The sequence below is a fragment of the Microchirus variegatus genome, assembly GCF_963457635.1.
Source record: "Microchirus variegatus genome assembly, chromosome: 4".
Taxonomy (NCBI): Eukaryota; Metazoa; Chordata; class Actinopteri; order Pleuronectiformes; family Soleidae; genus Microchirus; species Microchirus variegatus.
In genome coordinates, this window is record NC_139805.1 from 19,648,459 (window position 1) to 19,663,664 (window position 15,206).

A 15,206-nucleotide genomic window follows, 5' to 3' on the forward strand; every position below is an offset into this window, starting at 1 on the left:
TTGTCTCTGTCAAACACAAACGCAAACACATACACATACTCGCTCTCTCTCACACACGCACACACACGCACCCACACGCACCCACACATACTTGTATTTTTGATTAAATTTATTAAAGCTCCATCGTCTGTATTAAGGAATAAGTGACTTGGAATGCTTATATATTGGATGCACCCTCACTTCCATTTGTGGTTTTATGTGTGTGTCCAGGTGTGCACCTGGCTTCCTGGGTGAGTACTGCCAACACAAGGATCCCTGTCAGCCTGGCTTCTGCCTGAATGGAGGGAACTGCTCAGTGTCCATATCAGCTGGTGTACCTGTCCCTGGCAGCGCAACCTGCACCTGTCCACTCGGCTTCATTGGCCAGCACTGCCAAACTCCCCAAAACTCCACATGTTACCCCAACAACCCCTGTGCCAACAAAGGAGTCTGCGCCCTGCTGTCCCTCGACAAGTATAAATGCGTGTGTGCCAGAGGATGGACAGGTAAGGAACTGTTTGTCTGTTGAGAGGTTTTGCCACAAAGGCAGTTATGTCTGTCGTTCACAACTCGACCTTAATTAACTTGTTTGCATTGCAGGAGGCTATGTTAAGCTAATGCTGAAAGTCCTGTTATTACTTCCCGTCTGTGATCTCAAAACATTACACAGAAAATATAATGAAAGTCATTCAATGTGGGGATTAACAAGATTAAGATGGACGGGCAAGATCCAGATCTAGATCCTGGATATTTAAAGACTAAAAAAACTAAAGTTGCTTCAATCGCCTCATTATATCTTTTTGGCCCACACTTACTGATGAAATAATAGCTACTCTGATAAAAGGTATCTTATAATTATCATTACACTGTGATCCAATCAACCTTATTTTAAAGGTACTTCATGTAAGTATCATGGATAAAAGACAAAAAAAACCGTGATGAGCACATATTTGATTTGAGCACAAATAAACATTCACATTGTCAAATGACACAAACGACAACTAAAATGCTAATCTCTTTGTCCTCTGCTTTGTTTTCATTCCCAGGTCCACGGTGTGAGCATGAAGACAGCTGTCTGTCCAGTCCCTGCGGTAATGGTGGAAAGTGCAGCTCTCCATCTGCTGGTAGTTACACATGTTCCTGTCCTCCTGGCTACACAGGTCCTCGCTGTCTAAATGACACAAACGAATGTGCCTCCACGCCCTCCATATGTCTAAATGAAGGAGTATGCCTCAACACCCCTGGTTCCTACAAGTATGAACCTACTTTATCATAATCCAAATTGAAAAACATAAATATTTGGACAATATTTATTGCTACATTTTGACTACTGATGTACACTGTCAAGAAAGAAATGAAAATGAAAAAAATTACTCTTTCCATTGCTACAGGTGCGTTTGTGCCTCGGGGTTTACGGGCCGACATTGTGAAAGCTCGTACATCCCATGCTCTCCTTCACCATGCTTAAATGGAGGCACTTGCCACCAGACATCTGAAACCAGCTACTCTTGCCACTGCCTTCCAGGTGAGAGAATTCAGATTATGAAAGCCTTAATTTGTTTTCTTTCACCCTCTACCCCCCCCCCCCCCAACCAACCATCCATCTCACAGTCTGGTGAGAGAAAGGGAAAGCAGAATCTCAGAGAACAGGAGGAAGTGATGACGGAGTGAAAAATGTTATCCAGAAGTTCTCAATTGTTACATTATGTGTACAGTGTAAACAGCACGATCCTGTCGTCTGTGCTATATTAAACACGTTGCACTGTCGGTTTGCTACAGTTCAGTAGACACAATAATCAAACACGCAGCTGTTCAAACACTTACACCTGCCCATTATATCTTCTGTTTCTGGAGGGCATCGTATTAAAGCAAATATATGTGATAGCAAAGAATAATTTAATAATAACGTGTTTGTCTTTCCATGTGTGCAAGGTTTCAATGGGACAAACTGTGAGAACAACATCGATGACTGTCCTGGCCATCAGTGTGCAAATGGAGGAACCTGTATGGATGGAGTCAATACCTACAACTGTCAATGCCCACCAGAGTGGACTGGTAAGGGAATCTGGTGTATTATATTTAATCTCAAATCCACATAAGATATTAAACATATGAAGACACTGAGTGTGTCTGAATTTAGTTATTGATGTATTTCACTCATGATGTCATAGCCAAGCTTTTTGGTGCCTATATACACATTTGAGTCAGAATGTTTTTAACATTTTCTTCATGAAATACCTTTTCTATTTAGAGAGTTTTAATTATTTTGTGACATTTAAAGCATCAGTAAGAATAGATCAATGATAAAGAGCTGGTTTCCTTTCATGTAGTATGTTTTGATATTATACTTCCTACTTTTCCTCGGATGTCCTTGCACAAGGCGTGTCTCCGCCAACACACTTATGTGGCATGCGCAAGGTTGCCATTTACAAAACAAACATGCATACATCAGCGAGGGTAGCTAAGCAAACATAACGCTGGAGTTGAGTGTGTCAAAATATCCTCTGCAGATGATCAAAAACTCAACACAAAAACTTATCTAAGATGGAAAACCTTAAGAATATTCGAAAATAAAATTGTTCTTCCCATTTTTTTTTAAACCTTCCTATCTTCTCCTCCACAGGTCAACACTGCACAGAGGATGTGGATGAATGTCGTCTGCAGCCCAACACTTGCCAAAATGGCGGTACATGCAGCAACCTGATTGGTACTTACGTCTGCGTGTGCGTCAACGGCTGGAGCGGTCGCGACTGCTCGGAAAACATCGATGACTGTGCTACAGCTGCGTGCAGCCAAGGCTCCACATGCATTGACCGCGTTGCCTCTTTCATCTGTGTCTGCCCCCATGGAAAGACAGGTGAGCCAATTGCGGGTGACCACTTGCAGAGGTTTTTAATACCAATTTTTAAGAATGTTACAAAAACAGAAATATCTGTGGGTTAATGCTATAACTTTGTAGTTCCCTTTACATACTGTTGTGTGTCGTTGGTTACAACTGGAAAAAAGGGAACACAAATCAAAATAACTGTAATTATCGCTTCATTAAACCTCTTTTTTTGCAATGAACTTACTGTTCAAATAGTTTTGAATCACAAGATGCTGCATTCTGTAGAACAAGCCTATCCATAATCAGCATAGGCAAAAAGTCCATATACTGCAAAACAAGTCTAAAAGAGAACATGTCATCAATTCATGGTGTTTCAGACATGGGCAGCTTGCTTCTAGTCATCTGTTGTAAATGAAGTGTGTAAAAGTTCCTTTTCTTTGAACTGCACAACCCTGAATCTACTCGGCACAGGACAAACGCATTTTTATTGATTGATTGATCGTCAACACATTCTTCTTCACAGGTTTGCTGTGCCATAGAGATGATGCCTGTATCAGTAACCCCTGTAGAGAGGGCTCTCAGTGTGACACCAACCCCATCAGCGGCATGTTCAACTGTAACTGCCCTCTTGGTTATGTCGGCAGCACCTGCAACACAGACAGAGATGAATGCAGCATTGGTAAGAAATAGCACTTACCCTGTCTTAACTTCTGTACATATATAACTTGCTTGATCTTCAGATTTTTTTTAACTCTTTTTCTTTCTTCCTTCACCCTCAGGTACCAACCCTTGTGAGCACGGTGGCCAGTGTGTCAACACTGCTGGCTCCTTCACCTGCAACTGTGTTAAGGGTTACGCTGGGCCTCGTTGTGAACAAGATATCAACGAGTGTGCTTCTAGCCCGTGTCAGAATGATGGCACTTGTCTGGATCGCATTGGCGATTACACCTGCATCTGCATGCCTGGTACGTTTACTGGAGAAATGATGTGTTACTTCTCATTTCAGCAAATTAGACAAAAAGTCATAAGACATAAAAAGTGCAGAAATTGTCTGTGGTTTGGAGTCAGAAAGGAGTTTTTTTGGATTACAATAAGATATGCGTCACAAACTGGATGTTCCAGATAATGACTCCTCTGTTATATCTGTGCAGGATTTGAGGGGCCTCACTGTGAGGTAGAGGTGGATGAGTGTCTCAGTTCCCCTTGTTTGAACCAGGGTAAATGTCTGGACCAAGTCAGCCGCTTTGTCTGCGAGTGCCCCGCAGGTTGGTTAACATGACTCGGTGCTCTTTGATTAATGTTCTTAATAAATCCTTATTATGTTCATCGTGTGTTTCTGTGTTTTGGTTTTCAGGCTTCAGTGGTGAAACCTGCCAGATCGACATTGATGAGTGCTCCAGCACACCCTGTTTAAATGGAGCCAAGTGTATTGACCGACCCAACGGATATGACTGTGAATGTGCTGAAGGTAAACTGAAGTGTAAATGACATGGGCCTAATTCAGATTAGTTTAGGCAACACTGCTGTTGTGCATTAAAAACGGGGATTCGACCCGGAAAATAATCTGAAATCATCTCATAGTCCATAAAGCTATTGTTTTTGGTCCTCCCCTAGGCTTTACTGGCCCGCTTTGTGAGGATAACATCAATGACTGTCTGCCAGAGCCTTGCCACCATGGTCTGTGTAAAGACGGCATCGCCACCTACTCCTGTGAGTGCTTCGCAGGGTACACGGGCTCCATCTGTAATATCCAAGTCAAAGAGTGCCACAGCAACCCCTGCCAGAACCGAGGACGCTGCATCGATCTGGTTAATGCCTACCAGTGTAACTGCCCATCAGGGACTACAGGTGAGGACTTAAGAGTAATGGATTATTGTCTGTATTTTGAGACGTCAAAATATAAGAAGTCAAATGTTTTTGTTAATAAAAGAAAAAGTGTTGTTCAACATACAAAATCCTCTTTATATGTTGTAAATGCTGACAATAGCAGGCTGTGCTTTGACAAAATGCAGCTGATCTATTGGAACTCGTCTGTAGTGGAACAGGAAATTTTGCTGACCTTTCTCTTTTATATTTGTCTGTGACTCATTAGCTAACTTTCGATTACCGTGTCTGCCTTTGTGTTTTGATGACAGTTGGTGACAGACATGGATGCTAGTAGGTCATTTTATAATAATTGGTTGTGTCTATTAAAGAATTACAAGGCCTATAAACACCAGCTCTGTCTCCCAGACAGCTTTATTTATTATACTCTGACTACATTCTTTTCCAGTTTGTTTCTTGGGGTTAGTCCTTTGTCCCTTAGGTATGTTTGAAAACATGCAGTTGAAACTGTCATGGTAAACAAACTTACTCTAGCCGAGAAAAGCAGTTGGAGTGTAATTTTGTGAGCTCGATTTAACCTATTTAGACCAGCTTTATTTATTTTTCAGGATGTGAATAGGATTGGACTGGAGAAAGCACCCAGAGAACACAAAGTTCTGCTGAGTTAACGGTATCTGGATCACAAACAAAATACTTTTAACCAATGTACAATTTAAAAAGAAAACTTGCTTTGTTTTGCTGCTCACAAAGATTAAATAAAAACAAACATACAGACAGACAACATGTCAGCAAAACGGTAAACCTCCTCGGTGAAGATAAAGTGTTTCAGAAATAAAACATTACACACCCTAGCTTTAAGGCCTGTATTATTCCTTGAGAAAAGTTACCTAGTGTGAATACACACAGAGATAACAAGTCACCCTGAAACACCTGTCATCTTGGTGTCATTGCAGATGTTCTCTCATTGTATTGTATATTCCACCCTCTAGTTTAAGACATGTGTATGTGGCTACTATAGCAACCACATAGACTAAACAATCAACAACAAACATTTAGTTGAGTTCAGTTCCTCTTACACGTTGTAACACAACACTTCTTTGGAAATCTAAAATAACTTGCTATTTTGTTGTTAATGTCTCTAAAATCATAGGTTCTCATAGGGTTGTGGACCCCTTGAGAGCCTGTAATATGTGGTCTATGTAAAGTTTCCAGATTCATCGATTGAAATGATAATAATGTGTGTAGGTCTATATATTTATTCTTTAGTTGAGAAACAATTGAGAACATTTGTTTATGTTGCATTAGTCTGCCTCTGAGAGTGTTCTCGTGTGGAGAGAACAGCTTTAATAGAATATAAAGCCCTCCATCCCCCACAACTTTGAGCTTCCTGTACAGCTTTCAGTGAAGTTTAGAGCATTTGTCATGTGTGTTAGCAGTCACAAGTCTGGGTGGAGTGGTGCTACTCCACATTGCTCTGTGGATTAGTAAGATCACTTTAGTGTGTTGTATCACCCTGAGGCCTGGTACTGGAGTCTGTACTGTACTCACTTTACTAGAACTGGCATCAGGTCACCCTGTCAGGTCTCACTTTGAGGTTTTATGCCCTCACTTCCCCTCCTTTGATGTGCTGTTGTTGTCCACTATTCTCTCCCTCTCTTTTTGTTCCTCCTCTCTTCCCTCTCCATTGCCTTCTCCCACTGAAAAAATGCCAAACTTCTATTATTCCTGTACTCAATTCAAGGTCCATCTCCATTTTTGTTAACCCCTTTTCATGTCTTGGTGAGCTTTATTCATATGGCGTCTTACTCCCTCTGGTGGTCAATATGTTTTTCCCACCCAGTTATTTTAACTTCTCTCCTAATGCAGCTTTTTACAAATCTCTTACCAACAGTGATGTGATTTGTTATGTGTGTTTGTCTTCAGGAGTAAACTGTGAGACTAATGAAGATGACTGTGCTAGCAACCCCTGTGAGTATGGAGAGTGCCAGGATGGGATTAACGAGTACAAATGCATGTGCTCCCCAGGATACACTGGTACGTCATTCTAAAGTCCCGTAAAACTGAAAACCTTCAAAGATGTTTTAGAAATTAAGTGGTTATAAAACACTAAATATTCTTTTGATTTCTCTGTGTTAGGAGATAAATGTGACGTGGAGATCAACGAGTGCCACTCAAACCCATGTATGAGTGGCGGGACCTGTATGGACATAGTCAATGGATTTCACTGCCTGTGCCCACCCAGCACCCACGGCCCTTTGTGCCTGTCTGGGACAGACCATTGTGCTCCTCAGCCTTGTGTGCATGGAGAATGTGTTGAACAACAACATGGGTAGGCTGTCAACATACAGTAGTAACATAGCATTGATAAGAAGTTAAATTATTCATAACCAGTTGTTGGGCAAAAAGTCAAAATCATTGATTTACAATTTCTGTTCCTGCTAAACATCAACATTTGACAATTAAGTATTGGCACTAGTATGTGAATAAACAGTACTGTGTAAAAGAGGTTAATTAATTATCAATAACTTTATTGGAACTCATGCAGGAAACATGTATGCAGTTTAAAAATAACACTATTATAACAATATAACAATATAAACATTTCTACAGGTTAATCATGCAAGTATTTTGTTTGACCGACCTTTATACTTACACCAAAATATCTTCTGTGAATGGTTATGGGCTTTAGTGGGCTTCAGCGCCACAGTTTTAAGGGTTGGTTTAAGGGTTTGCCATTTCCCATATACATTAATTCTTATGTAAATTATTGTAAATAAGAATCAGGTGTAGGTACATATTTGTCTTCATTCATTTGAAGCACAAATAATATAGTCTTATGACCCGATTTTGTATATGTGGTTGATAATGGATGGATGGTTGGAGTGATGGATGGAGTATACCCACAAACACACACATTAAATGATGACATTGATTCGCTGGTTAGATCAACAGGGAAAATCCTCACCGTTTTGAAGTGGTTATATGGCATATAAGGCAGCATACAAACACGCAATAAACAACATTATTGAGTATATTGTCAGTCAGTGCTTTGCTGGTTAAATAGGAAACGGGGAGGGACACAATTAGGGGTGGGAACCACAGTTAGACTGTCACAGTTTTACAGTAGCCCTGATTGTACAAACCAAATACTGGCTCTAGAGTTGGCCTCTTATATTTCCACCTTACAACATGGAGAACAAAGTGCATAAAGTCTATGTTTTGAACATAGACGGTGAATCTCTTAATGTAGCTTTCTCTGCCATTATCCCACTGTAAACTCCCTCTTCTTCAGCCAAGTAACTTATGCCTTCATTCATTTGATTCATTCTCCTGTGTGTAAAGGTACCACTGCGAGTGTGAAGCTGGCTGGATGGGACAGCATTGTGAAAAGGAAAAGGATGAATGCCAGCCTAACCCATGCCTAAATGGTGGCAGTTGTTTGGACAGACACAATGGCTACACCTGTCAATGCCAACTTGGATTCAGAGGTAATACTATCAGTAATATCATTATCTATTCTTTATTCAGAGTAGTCATAGAAGGGCATTTAATTTTGAAGAAAGATATCATTGAATCACCCTTTCTCTCTTGTCAGGTGTGAACTGTGAGAAGAACATAGATGAATGTGCGTCTGGACCCTGCCGTAACCATGGCTTTTGTATCGATGGAGTAAACAGTTACACCTGCCAATGTAGCCTACCATTCACTGGTTAGTGATACCATCATATTAATAGCCACCTAATATCAAATCAATAGTTTATGCAGTGATACCCTGGATATTATTTTAGCAAACACAGTATATTAATTCAAATTTTTTTAGGTAAACACTGCGAGATAGAGCAGGCTCCCTGTGCCTCTCATCCATGTGAGAAGGGAGGAGTGTGTCATCCATCTGTAGACTACACCTCTTTCACCTGTCGATGTCCCACCGGCTGGCAAGGTACGTACAGTATATACCTGTGATTTAAGTGTGAGGAGGGAAACTAAGATACAGTCCTGTCATCCTGTAACATTGTGTATCTGTTTGTTCATAACTGTGTAGGTCAACGCTGCAACGAGGATGTGAATGAATGCAAAAAGAATCCTTGCAAAAATGGTGGTCATTGCATGAATAGCCCCCCCGGCAGCTACACGTGTAAATGTCAACCTGGATACAGCGGACGCAACTGTCAGATGGACATTGACGACTGCTCACCCAGTAAGTTTCACTTCAGCTAATTCTGTCCCTATGTTAGTCGTCACACCCACTTGGTATGCTATAAACCTGCAAACGGCCACGTGTCTTGTGTAGAATTCTACTTCCCTTTATGCTTCTGGCCTGATGCTTTTTCTTTTCTTCACTTCTGAAAATGACAACTTTAAAAAGACAACATTTGTCAAAGATTTAGATTCATCAATCACCCAGTGTAACCTGCACCTCTAGTTATGTCCCTGTATTATGGCACTTAAGTAATCATCTTTGCAGAATGGAGATAATTCCAGTAAAGGGCAACATGGAAAGTCCCCAGAGCTGTTGAGTTACCCATGGGTACAAATCTGTACAGGTGTACAAGTTTCAGACACATGATAATATTTAAAGGAAGGATTTATTACTCGTATAAGTCCAGTCAAACAGCCAGTGACATCTTGCCAGTGACTGAAATACACTACAGTTCAAAAATTGGGGTCAATTAGAAATGTCCTTATTTTTGAAGGAAAAGCACTTTTTCAATGAACATGAAATTAATCAGAAACAGACTCCATACATTGTTAATGTGGCAAACGACTATTCTAGCTCCAAACGTCTGGTTTTTGAGGCCCATTTCCAGCAACCATCTCTCCAGTGTTCTAATGGTACATTGTGTTTGCTAATCACATTAGAAGGCTATTGGATGATTAGAAAACCCTTGAAAACCCCTGTGCAATGATGTTAGCACAGCTGCAAACAGTTTTGCTGGTTCTTTGACGAAAGCAAAGTTTGAAGGGCAAAATTTGGAATAAAAATCATTATTTCTAATCTTGTAATCTAATCTAATCTTCTAATCAATGTCTTGACTATATTTTCTATTAATTTTGCAACTCTTGAATAATGAATGAATGAATAAATGAATAAAAGTGTGACTTTTAATGGAAAACACAAACAATTTGTATAGTTGACTCCAAACTTTTGAATGGTAAGGTACATTTTTGGTCATGTCACTCTCTTCTCCCCTCTTTAGACCCATGCTTGAATGGAGGCTCTTGTTTGGACGACGTTGGGAGTTTCTCGTGTGACTGCCGTGCGGGTTTTGAAGGGGATCGCTGTGAGATTGAGGTGGATGAGTGCGCCAGTCAGCCTTGCAGGAACGGTGCCATCTGCCGGGACTACGTCAACAGCTTTGTGTGCGAGTGCCGACCAGGCTTTGATGGAATCCTTTGTGAACACAACATCCTTGAGTGTACTGAGAGGTGAGCCTGTTATTTCTTAAGCTATAGTATGTATTGAAGAATTCTGCTATATCTCCTGTAATGACTAATGTTTTTTTTTCTCCCTTATCTTCAGCTCCTGCCTAAATAACGGGACTTGCATTGATGACATCAACACCTTCTCTTGTCGTTGCCGTCCTGGTTTTTATGGGAAGTTCTGTGAATACGAGCAGAACGAGTGCGACTCCCAGCCTTGTAAGAACGGAGGGACTTGCACTGACGGCCTGGGCACCTATCGTTGCACCTGCCCTGTGGGATACAATGGACAAAACTGCCAGGTAAGTAGTCCTTTTGTCACTGCAAGTGTGCAGAGTGAGTGATAAAGCAGATAAAGTGTGTCAGCCATGCAGTGTATTTTCTCTTTTGCCTTTGTAACAACTTTTTTCTTCTTCTCCTTTTCCTCTGATGTGCACAGAACCTTGTTAACCTGTGCAGCCAGGTGCGCTGTCACAATAAAGGCTTCTGCTCTCAGACAACAACAACTTGGACATGCCATTGCCCTGTGAGATGGACAGGACTTTACTGTGATGTACCCAACTTGTCCTGTCAGGACTTTGCTGCAACGAAAGGTGAGTAACCGCTTCTAGATTTGAATAATGCACATATAAGGTGATAGTGATAGACGGTCAGACATAATCAGATAAAATCTTCCGTTTACAGTGTTCACCAAATGCCCGTTTGTGTGTTTTTCTCTAATCACTGTAGGTGTTGAAGTGGAGAGTGTGTGTAAGAATGCTGGGCAGTGTATAAATGTGGGTAAGTCCCATCATTGTGACTGCCAGCTTGGATACACGGGCAGCTACTGTGAAGAGACAGTCGATGAGTGCCAGTCTAACCCCTGTCGCAATGGAGCAACATGCAAGGACTATCAGAGCACATACGAGTGTATAGTAAGTTACATTTGTAGCTGTTTTTGTTTGTGTTGTTTGCTTTTTACTCGCTGCAACGTTCCTGCAGCACACATAACTCACTTGCTTCTGTCTCATGTCATTACTACAGTGTAAACCAGGCTACCAGGGAGTGAACTGTGAATATGATGTGGATGAATGTCACTCTAAGCCATGCATGCATGGAGGAACCTGCATCAACCTCATAAATCGCTTCACCTGTGTCTGTCCAGCTGGAACACACGGTAAGACTACATCTAGCATACACAAGTTATTTCATTATCTGACTGGTGATGTGAAGAGCATATGTGGTGCCTTCTTGTAAAAAAACTCTCTTGTCTGCCCCTGTAGGGCTCCAGTGTGAAGTGAATGTAGATGACTGTGCTCCCGCGCCTGGCTCCTGGGAGCCTCGCTGTCGGAATGGAGGACAGTGTGTGGACGGTGTGGGCCGTTATACGTGCTCCTGCCCTCCAGGATTTGTTGGAGAGCACTGTGAGGGTGATCTCAACGAATGCCTGTCTGGGCCCTGCCATTCTCCTGGCACCCTCGACTGTGTGCAGCTCGATAACAATTACCAGTGTCGCTGTCGCCATGGATACACAGGTACATTTAATGTAGCTGCTTAAAAGGACAGCATGATACTAGTAATTTATTTGTTTGTATTTGTATTAGTTTGTATGTAGTGTTTAGTCAGAAAAATGCACCTTTATTTTATTAAATATTTCAGTTCTTAATTATTTTTTTGCCGTGTTTCTCTAGGTCGTCACTGTGAGTCCATGGTGGATCTGTGTCTGTCTCGGCCTTGTCACAACGGTGGTATCTGCTCTATGAACATGAGCACAATTCATGGCTACACCTGCTACTGTGCTTCCGTAAGATTCCCTCATTTCCAGAATAATACAATAACACAGTTTAAATCAGTTTACTCTCACAGCCATTCAAATGCTTTGTTGTTTAGGTATTTAATCACCTCCCGTGTGTAGCGTTGCTATTATTATATGTGCTCATCAGTCTTAAATAATGATTTGCATGTTTTGTTTTATATTTTTTATTTAGATTTTAAGCTTATGCCGGTATAAAATGTCAGAGATTGTCAATACCAATGACACTACAATTTCTCTTGATAAATGCTTACCTTTATATCAGGGATTAAAACTAACTTTTTTCACCACCGTCCCGGAAACGTCCCGAAAAACATTTTGAACCGTCCCGAATCGTCCTGAATCGTCCCGAAAATCTTTTTTTACATTTTGAGTTGTTACTTACTGGTAATATAATAAAAACACAATACATTATGTTGATAATAAATAATATATTTATTTCCAGACTAGATTTGTTGTGTTGTAGATGACAACCAACACACTCAGTCACAGAACTGTGGTCTACAGGACCTTCTGCCAATACTCCACCATTTAGTGACGGCATTTAGTGGGTTGTAGTCGTCATGAGAAGGGCCATGCATTGAGATTTGCATGAGGCTGTTTAGGGCTGTCAAAATTACTCAAAAATGACTTTTGAAAAAACACAAATATTCTAATATCTGTATTTGCACATGATATCAATGACGCGCGCATCTGGGGTGCGCGGCATCCGCTGCATCTGGGGGCTTTAAATCAGCCAGACTGTCAGGTGATGACAGCATGACGTCAATAACAGGACGAACTAATACAACCAGACAAAACTACCTGTAGATGTAGTTTATTTAAGTTTAAACATATTTCACAACATATTACCTACACAAAAATAAGTAAATGAACTTATGACCAAGAGCGCAGATCTCTCTCGCTCTCTCTCTCTCTGCGCATACTGGTTTAGAGACTTTCCAGCGTTTAACAGGTGTTGTTCCACAGTGAACTCGCTGTGTTTCGACCGCCGAATTATCGGTGTATCCCTAAATATAACATCTTTATTGACAAGAACGATGTAACCATAATAATGATGCACTTGATAGTGTGACTTGAGTTTCAATCGGCACCTGGACATTCACTGCGCTGATTACATGGGGGAGCATTGAACAGTGATTACTAGATTGTAATGATTCATGTGTGGTTTCAGAACATCATAAAGCAGGACAGAACGTTATTACGCCTGGTTTCCTTTCCTTTGCTCCTTTCCTAGAAAAGTAACCTTTTTCTCACTAAGTACTTGTTTTTCACTGTACTAACATCTTGCTCCCTCTGTTATTCTCATGCTTGCTTCAGAGGGCCACGCCATGGCTCAGGTAAAGTAGATAAGCAGGAGAAACTACAGTTCCTCAGATATAGTCATTTGTTTAAAGACTTTTGACAAATGCTTATGCAAGCCTTACTTATAAAATGACCTCGCTGTTCTAACACTTCACATTCTCTTTTGAAGGGATTTACTGGGTTCAACTGCGACATGGAAAAGGAAGGCAACTGTGCAAAGCTACATTGCCAGAATGGTGGGCGCTGTGTGGAGCCACCAGTTGGCCACCCATACTGCCAGTGCCAGCTAGGATTCACTGGGCTACACTGTGAGAATGAAGAGGGGTGTCCATGGACCTGCCAAAATGGAGGAACCTGCTTTAAAGACCCCTCCCACCCAAACCGTTACAGCTGCCGTTGCACCATGCGCTTCTCTGGACTTCTTTGTGAGAACAAGCTAAGCATCCCAGGCCCATCACTCTGCCGGTATCCACAATGTGAGCGACAAGCAGGCGACAGAGTGTGTGATGACCAGTGTAACAACTACGAGTGCCAGTGGGATGGAGGGGACTGCTCTCTCAACTGGCAGCAGCCTTGGGTTAACTGCACTGCCAGTGTTCCCTGCTGGGATCGCTTTAAGAATGGACGTTGTGACAAGGAGTGTGACAACGCTGGGTGTCTCTTTGACAGCTTTGAGTGCCAGGATACCTCAACAGCCCCCTGCAAGTATGTGACCCTCCACTATATTCAATCTTTGCTGTGGATTTAGATCTAAAATCCAAAACATTTTAAGCGCAATCACTTAATGTTCATCGTTCTTGTATTACAGGTATGATGAGTACTGTGCTGACCACTACCAAAATGGCATCTGTGACCAGAGCTGTTACACGGAGGCTTGTGGCTGGGATGGCCTGGACTGTTCTACTGACGTTGCACCCAAATCAGCACTTGGCACACTGGTCATTGTGGTTCGGCTGCAACCTGTGGAGCTACTTGGAGACTTGAATGGTTTCTTGCGTGCCTTGGGGGCCCTGTTGCATACCAACCTGCGTGTGAAACGAGATAAAAATAATATGCCAATGGTGTTCCCTTACTTTGGGGATGAAGAGGTGCAGGGACGCTTTACTCAGGGGCGCAGAAACAAACGGGAGCTAGAGAAAGAGGTTATTGGGTAAGCATACGTTTTTTTTGTGTTTCTGCTTTTCCCGTTCTCACTCTCATGTAGTACTTCGTAGCTTTTAAACATTTAACTGAATCTTAGTGAATGTTTTTGCTATTTCACATTTGTCCCTGCAGCTCTGAGGTGCACCTATTAATCGACAACCGTGAGTGTTCCCAGAGCTCCGTTGACTGTTTCGCCAACACCAATGAGGCTGCATCTTATATTGCAGCAGCACACATCAAGGCTGAGCTGCCTTACCCTCTAGTGTCTGTTAAGAGTAAGTTGCACTGCCACAATTTAACCTAACCTGACTTTCTATTAATTTAACAGACCTAAATCCACAAAACATCAGGTATGTGCTGACCTGTCTTTGCATCTTCCAGGTGACCCGACACAGCATTCAGAGACACCATTCTTGATGTATCTGATTGGAGTGGCAGTGGTTATTATCCTGCTTATCCTGGTGCTGGGAATGCTAGCAGCCAAGAGGAAGTACAAGCAAGGTGTTCTGTGGTTTCCTGATGGCTTCATGGCCAATAAAAATGACAAGAGACGAGAGCCTGTTGGTCAGGACGACTTTGACATGAAGTGAGTTGGTGTAAAGATGAGCAGCTTATATTAAAAGAGAATATGTGACAACAGTTGCCATGTCATTTGCTGGGTGACTTGGACGATCTGAGTAAATTCACTGCTGTGTCTTACAACTATAAATATGAATTTTTCTGTCACCTAAACTTTTTTTTTCTGTCACATCAGGAATTTTAAGACCCAAGACGGAGCTATTGATGGAGGTCAGAGTCAAAGATGGCTGGAAGACGAGGTCCCAAACAAGAAACCAAGGGTAAGTGAGCTGAGAAAGGAAAGTTGTGGTGTGTTGAAGTAGTTAATAATGGATATTTGATCATTACAGATAGGAT

At 41.7% G+C, this 15,206-nt stretch overlaps 1 protein-coding gene across 1 annotated transcript in view; it reads left to right on the forward strand.

The window, feature by feature from the left end:
- The window catches only part of notch2 (notch receptor 2), a 49,505-nt gene that overhangs the window by 29,489 nt on the left and 4,810 nt on the right, over positions 1-15,206 (forward strand). The window contains exons 3-30 of the mRNA XM_083888523.1: positions 211-485; positions 1,026-1,233; positions 1,371-1,504; positions 1,912-2,034; positions 2,603-2,836; positions 3,330-3,485; positions 3,586-3,771; positions 3,958-4,071; positions 4,161-4,274; positions 4,421-4,654; positions 6,554-6,664; positions 6,767-6,959; positions 7,973-8,118; positions 8,226-8,339; positions 8,451-8,570; positions 8,673-8,828; positions 9,829-10,057; positions 10,152-10,353; positions 10,491-10,644; positions 10,781-10,965; positions 11,075-11,207; positions 11,314-11,565; positions 11,722-11,834; positions 13,318-13,853; positions 13,957-14,298; positions 14,424-14,566; positions 14,673-14,877; positions 15,046-15,130. Of these exons, the coding sequence (XP_083744649.1) occupies positions 211-485; positions 1,026-1,233; positions 1,371-1,504; positions 1,912-2,034; positions 2,603-2,836; positions 3,330-3,485; positions 3,586-3,771; positions 3,958-4,071; positions 4,161-4,274; positions 4,421-4,654; positions 6,554-6,664; positions 6,767-6,959; positions 7,973-8,118; positions 8,226-8,339; positions 8,451-8,570; positions 8,673-8,828; positions 9,829-10,057; positions 10,152-10,353; positions 10,491-10,644; positions 10,781-10,965; positions 11,075-11,207; positions 11,314-11,565; positions 11,722-11,834; positions 13,318-13,853; positions 13,957-14,298; positions 14,424-14,566; positions 14,673-14,877; positions 15,046-15,130 (5,197 nt within the window). The remainder of the gene's footprint in view (positions 1-210; positions 486-1,025; positions 1,234-1,370; positions 1,505-1,911; positions 2,035-2,602; positions 2,837-3,329; positions 3,486-3,585; positions 3,772-3,957; positions 4,072-4,160; positions 4,275-4,420; positions 4,655-6,553; positions 6,665-6,766; positions 6,960-7,972; positions 8,119-8,225; positions 8,340-8,450; positions 8,571-8,672; positions 8,829-9,828; positions 10,058-10,151; positions 10,354-10,490; positions 10,645-10,780; positions 10,966-11,074; positions 11,208-11,313; positions 11,566-11,721; positions 11,835-13,317; positions 13,854-13,956; positions 14,299-14,423; positions 14,567-14,672; positions 14,878-15,045; positions 15,131-15,206) is intronic.